This window comes from Coffea eugenioides, chromosome 2 (assembly GCF_003713205.1).
Source record: "Coffea eugenioides isolate CCC68of chromosome 2, Ceug_1.0, whole genome shotgun sequence".
NCBI lineage: Eukaryota > Viridiplantae > Streptophyta > Magnoliopsida > Gentianales > Rubiaceae > Coffea > Coffea eugenioides.
In genome coordinates, this window is record NC_040036.1 from 76,181,291 (window position 1) to 76,188,435 (window position 7,145).

Consider the following 7,145-nt stretch of genomic DNA (forward strand, 5'->3'; position numbering starts at 1 on the left):
TTAGACGGATTCATGGTATGAAATGTGTGGGATATGGTAGCACTCAATTCCTTCGAACTTGCAAAACACCGAAATTTTCTACCATGGGAAATCCGTGGCATGTGATTTACCCTGAGACCTGTATGCACCATCGCGTGTATGGACAAGTCTCTATGTATGCTAACAATCTATATGTTATTACTGTAAGATTTATTATACATGTGTAAAAAATTAAATTTTAAATTTAAATTTTACATAATTATCATTTATTCAATACCGAGTGATTAATCCTGAATATATATGCATTACCACCTGTACAAAACTTGACCATAGTAAACTTATTACACCTGCTATTTGCATCAAGTGTAGACATTTGAGGTAACAGATCATAAATTTCCAAATTTAAGTTTCAATCATCAAAAGCTTAAAACACTATTCAAAGACACTTTTAAAAATTTGATAACCAGACAATGCCATTTAAAACAATGTCATGCAGTGCAAAATTAAATGTCCGGATTATACTAAAAGATCCATATATAACACATTTTACAACAAGAGTCAATAATAGCACAAATCACAATTACAGAGGACCAGGAAATACAGAACGGTACTCGATCAAGGAAACTCATCTACCACAATTTCCTCCTCCAAAATACACACGTTTCCTCTACTCCTCATCACTGTTATTGCTGAAAACTGAAGCAACTGGTACTTTTGGCTTTTTCGTGGCGCTTTTAACCAAGTTCTGCTTCAAACAAAAACAACATATAAAGGATAAGCAGAATCCATAAATAATCAGCACGTTTAAAACATAAATAAAATGCCTGGATATGAGGATGGGGAAGCATAATTTGACAATTTCAGCCAAAAAAAAAAGCAGCAGTTTAGGCATTTCTGCCTACTCAAGATTCTAGTTAGAAATCTCGTTTCTGGAGCAACGAATTGTCCTTCAAATAAAACTAGCATATCAGTGAAAAGTACAAAAATGGCTTCTAACCTCCAATCAATTTGCTAATCAATCATTACAAGTAGTTGATTATCAAATCTCTATCTTTCATCAATCTGCGTGAGCAGTTTCGAGAAAATCCTTTGCAAAAGATGATATTACTTAAATTCTTCTATCAAATTTTATCTCTTTTCTTCTTCATTCCCACAAAGGATTATCAAAACCGATAAAATGAATTTTAAGGGGTAATAAATGACGGTGACAAAATGTAGAGAGACACTAGAATGAAATTGCATAATTGGGTATCACCATTTGTTCATGTTTTAAAAGCTAACTTTATCTCTCTTCTAAAACATCAGTCGTTTCTGCACAACCAGAACTAAGATCTTTGAAAACTCTGTCGACTCTCTTCTTCTTTTTTTGTTGGGGGGGGGGGGGATTGAAACAAAGGGTGAGAAGGTTGGTTTATCACGTCAATCTGGTATATCATTACATTTCTGACAAGTGGGACTAATGTTAAACCAATATCACATTGTAGTTAAGAAAAGGGGGAAAAAGGTTGACATTCAACTCTCATAGTACCTTCGAGGTGCTGACTTTTGCAGCAAATCCAAACTTCAAAGCCTTCCTCTGGTCCTGATCAGCAAGTGCAGTAGCACTATTCACTGCAGCAGAGACTGGGATGCTACCAGATTCCTCATGCTTCTGCTGCTGCTTCTGTGCATCAGCCCTGGGGTGGTATTAGATAGAGTTAGCCATCAACAGGTATCACCGATTAACCTCTTCTCCTCACCCAAAAATAACAAAAGAGAATCCCTCAAGAGAAAAAAGGTAGATCAACGAAACTACATCTGTGCAAACTTTGCGATTTCTCTCTCTTGACGTTGTTGTTCTCTTTTCTGCCTGTCATCACGACTGCTACTTCCATGCATTTCCCTCATCTCTTTGAACCTCTGGATTTGACACAAAAAAAGAAGAAGATGAGATTCAGACAGGCAAGAAGAGTGCAATAAGAACAACAAACCCAATGAACAAGTAGTAGTGACTGAAGAAAGACTACAACCTTTCTGTGGTTGTGGTCATATGAGCTTAGATGTGCTTCAAATTCCATTGCCAATTTATATTGCTTGTTGCAGAGATCACAAAAGAACACCTTGCGAATTTCTTTCACTTCAGTTTGAATTTTCTGCTCACGTTCTGCTATAACCTGGATTTTCAATGTGCAGGAAGCAGGCAGTAGAAGCCACCAGGTAATAAAAACTGCACGAAATTCTCAAGACCTTCCAAAGTTGATGTTCGCATATGATATACCATTCCCGTCAAAAGACACACATATATGCTATATGCTGCCTTCTGTTATTAGATGTATGTTTCAGAGAAAGTAAAGCATCAACTCGAATTATCTCTTATTGAAAATATTTACCACTACTGACAACTTTAATGGCATACCTCCCGTTTCTTAACAAGTTCATCAGTCTCCTCAACCTCAACATCCAACTTTCTTCGCTGGATGTTTTCCTCTGCTGTAAAATAATCATCTTCTTCTTGTTTTCCAATCCCTAATTTTGGGTCTCTTATACCAGATTTTATGGGCTCAATTATGCCTGCTTATACAGAAGACGTGAACATGATATTAGGTAACAGGATAGCAATAATGGTAAATATGACACTCCAGAAAGCCATGAAACAAGAAGCAGAGAAGGTTCCAGATGAGCTTCCACAGTTTGCAAACCCTTAAGAGAGAACCAAATAACAATTTCATTTAAGCAGGATTCAAACGCCTAATGCAAAAATGGGACCCAGCTAGTCATCAGCATTGCTAATAATGACAACATATAGTCTGTTACAAGATTGCAAATACCTGCTGTCAAGATACCCAAAACCAACATCATCTCTACAAAATATCCTTTAAAGAGAAAAGTTTTACAAAATTGATGTTAAAAATAAAAGAAGGCAAAATGGTGATTGTTGTAAATATGATGAGTTGACTTGCACACAACCAACCTATCCTGAGCTAAAAGGATATGCTAGAATTAAGTCCTAGATTTAATAGAGTTAGCACTTGAAACGTGACACAATATATAACAAATTCCACAATTCGTAACATTACAATGGAAGTTCAATATATACTGTTTCAAACAAAATCACCCAGTTCTTTTGACGTTAGCTGCAATCTCTACAACAAAAAAGCCATCTCGTCAGATTTCTAATAAAGAACTGCACATGCTGGATCTAACAGAACTCATATTCCAAAGAAAAGCTGATTTCCACACAAAGGTAATAGGATAATAACCTGAAACACTTAGATTTATGTTGTGCAACATGTATAAACAGGCATTCTACCACAAGCTATACCTTGCTCATCCTTTCCAAGTCCCTTCCCTTTCCATCCCATCTTCTGGAGAAGCCTGAATCCAACATTAGATGATGTCAACTGAGTGTCTAAAGACGCTTGTTCCACACCATCTAGATCCACATTCTCTGTCGGTCTATGATCAATTGGAAGACGAAAATCATCTGCAAGATCCTCAAGAACAGAAGCCTGATGTGCCTGCCAGACAAAAATAAAGCATGTAATTAAACTGAAGATCATCTTGACATTGATTATCCCAAAATTAGACAAATTTTAAAATACAAGGTTAAAACCATAAAAATGCAACAAAGGGATTAGGAAAACTATCCATTCTCAGACAAATACAGAATAGCAAAAGGTATACTAGTAGATGAAATTTGCATATGCAAGATGAAAAATCTCAACCTTGCAATAAAAAAGCATTTACTGAACTCGATCATGAGCATAAAAATATTTTTGACAAAAAGAACCTGAAAACCCCATAGACCCTAGAAATAACTTGACGATAAATTATGCAAAACCATTCCACATATCAGTTCTTGAAAGAATCTGTTCTGACTTCCCATTTTTGGTGGGATAGCATAGTGAACCATAAATTCAAATGAGGTAAAAGGACAAAAAGGAAGTCTTTTAATAAATAGGATTCTATATGATCTATAAAAGAAAACATAGGATCTGCATAATGAATGAATGAGTACCTCGTCTTCTCTTCTATCTCTAACTCGCGTCTCTTGTTTACCACTGTACCATCTATTATCCATTGTCTTGTACGCCTAGGCAACACAGAAAGAACGAAATAATCAACACACATGAAAACCCCCAGAATCTGCTTCAGAATCTAAATTTCCAAAAATGGAAAACTTCAAAAGATAATAAAACACATATACCTCTGCCAAAAAAATGGTAGTGCATACACATCAATGTATAGACACAAGCTTTTAATGGCAACAAGTCGGGAACAATCTGACGAACATCAATTTACAAGAGAGCAGAACACCAACAACAACTATTAGACATAAATCTACTCTCCTGATCTAATTTGTCCTAAAAGAATGTCGCATTCCATCAAGTGCAAGGGCTAAAAATAAGCCACTTGCATATCTCTGACCACCAAAAATACATAGAAAACTGGAGGGAGATGGAAAAGGAAAAGAGCATTGTCATTGACTTATGCGGAGTGTGAATTTGGACTTAATTACACCCCTCTGCAAGGCATTAAATTGTGATTGAAAAAATCAACTGTGCAAAGCATCGAGTTATCTTCCAATATAATTCCACATCAACCACATGGATAAGGACATACATGTGAATACAAACATCAGCTCCCAAGCATTTCAATCTAGACAGTCATTTCAACAGAAAACCATGTGTTCTGAGCTTGAATTATTCTTATAACAGTTCTTCACTTAAATTTGAGGGGTATGGAGATTTTTTCCTTTTCAGCTGAGAATTATTTCTTTATATGTATAACAGTTCTTCCAACCCAACTCTGGCAGTTCTCCTATTTAGATTAAGAAGACTACTTCCCTACTTATGTTCCTCGAAATTTACCACAGGAAAACGAGATACTTAAATTTACAACCAAAAAAGAACCTCAAATTTCGAACTCAAATTCAACATTTCTGGAATTCAATTTCTATTTCGATCGATTATTACCGCTCTCAAAAAAAAAAAGAAAAAAAAGCAATCTAGGGTATAATTTTTTTTAGGTAACAATCTAAGGTATAATGGATCCAGAACGCAATCAATGAAAAAATATATATATATATCCCAGAAAATCAACTATGCGTGTCGAATTGAAAAAAAAAAAACTGTAAATAAGAAAATTTACCTAGGCGGAAAAAAGTTTGGGTGCTCGATGGGTTTTGGATTTTCTTCTGAAGTTCTCAATCTCCGACAAAAGAAGAAGAAAGGCCAGATTTTCTGGGATTTAATATTCTTACCCACAGTTGATCGTTTTGGGTCACGGTTGTTTGTTCTCACGCTAAGCCCCGTAAGCAGATCATCGAGTCTACTAATCTAGGTCCGGATTTTTAAGTTCGAATTCGACCTGTGGCCATGGGCCTATATCTCATAATTGGCTTGTGGGTTCAGTTATTATAATCTAAGTTGGCTTTGGGCCGTAAAGCATAATTAATGCTTGAAATGAGCTGTGAACTTTGAATGTATCCGAACCGGGTGCCCAAATTCTAATTCTGCAAATGCATAATAAATTCTTGAATAAATAGATATTATTATATTAAAAGTATTTTTATTTGGTGCGCTTGTGCTTGATGTTACGGGCGAGATATTTTCTTATAAAAAGGTTATCCACTGTGAAAATGTACTCCTAAAATTAAACTTTGGCATATGTTTTAGTTAAATAATTCGTGTGACGCTTTAGTTTTAACGAATAAAGTTGTTATGAGAAGCATCTATTAAAGATAAATGACTTTCTTAGTATATAAATGAGTAATTTATTTACAATGGGGTTCCAACTAATTATACTTGATCCTAACAATAGAAAAGAAAAATTGATCGAAGAATCAAATAAAGCTTGATAGAGATCGCATTAACATTTCTTTTGGACTTGCAAAGCCAATCAATTGATGAAGTTGGTAGGATGCCCATCTAGAAAACTAGAATGCAAATAAAACATGCCAACACATGCTTTTTACCAGAACATATCAAAGTTTTTCAAGTGCATTGCTAGTGGAAGTGATATATATAAATGTATGGTCTAAACTTTTTTTTTTTTGTCAACATAGAGAGAGAGTATTCTAACTTTCGATCAAACTAATCTCCCTATGCTTGTATTCCTGTCCCCCAAGAAACACAAGACGGTAGAAAGAATCGAACCCGACCATACGGTGGCAGGACCAAACTAGCTAGGCGACCCTAGCACCAGCCGAGCCAACCCGAGGGACCTAAACTAGAAACGAGTATTTTTAAGCTTAAAATTGTTCTTGATGCTCTCTTGCTATAGTGGTGCCTAATTGTGGCCCCATGATCAATATGAACACATTACTGCAGTCCTCAAAAGAAGGACCATTTCGTACTTTATTTCTTCTTTTTATTATTTTTTAAGTTGTAGAGCCAGCTTCTTTTGAGCTTAATTATGCATGAAGTGTTGCAACATAGATGACTATACAGTTGTCTACAAGAATCATAATGTCCACGTAGATGTGAAAGAGACAAAGTGGGACTATATCATCAATTTACTCAAGTACTAAAAGTTGTGCTGGAGGAACAAACTAGCTAGCACCCTTTACCAACATGTATAAAATTCACATATTTGTGTATCTGCAAGATTTCCCTTTCCATTTTTAATAACTACAAAAGCACTCCTACATGAAAGTAGTTTTGACCAAATTAGTTGAAAGGAATGCAAAAGTTAAGAGTAGATTAGTCATGGTCCTGATTATGGGATTGACTAGCTGTACATGCCTCTCCTTCAACAAGCAACCGCGTATTCAGAAGCCCACAGGGAATATATGAAAGGAATATGTTTTCGTTCTAAAGATCAAGAGCATTATTAGACGATCGAATTGCATTCCCCCTCAAGCAGTGAGTTTAAGTTGATTATAGCCCTCAGGCTACAACCTTTTTTTGGTGTATGATGAAGAAGTCACAATGCAAAAATGTATGCTAAACATCTATTCCTAGGCATACAATTGAACAATTTTAATTATTAGATAGGGTTTTGCTAGCTAGCTATAACTGAGTAGTAAACCTCTGATGACATGTAGTACTTATTACAAGTTAATGCTTGATGATTGGCTTAATATTGTTATTTATCAATTTGATTAGACTTAACGGAGAAAACTATGTGGTATGTGTCAACTGATTTACTTTCTTGAGATTACTTCTCTACGACAACCTTGAACA

The 7,145-nt window shown here is 35.5% G+C and overlaps 1 protein-coding gene across 1 annotated transcript; it reads right to left on the bottom strand.

The window, feature by feature from the left end:
- Positions 1–440: 440 nt before the first annotated feature.
- Positions 441–5,206, bottom strand: LOC113762126 (G patch domain-containing protein 8). The gene is made up of 8 exons (XM_027305414.1): positions 5,110–5,206; positions 3,977–4,051; positions 3,281–3,476; positions 2,375–2,529; positions 1,989–2,132; positions 1,775–1,878; positions 1,508–1,655; positions 441–724 (listed from the first exon to the last, which is right to left on the bottom strand). The coding sequence occupies exons 2-8, from the start codon at positions 4,037–4,039 to the stop codon at positions 647–649; spliced, it is 888 nt and encodes a 295-aa protein (XP_027161215.1). The 5' UTR covers positions 4,040–4,051; positions 5,110–5,206; the 3' UTR covers positions 441–646.
- Positions 5,207–7,145: the final 1,939 nt, after the last annotated feature.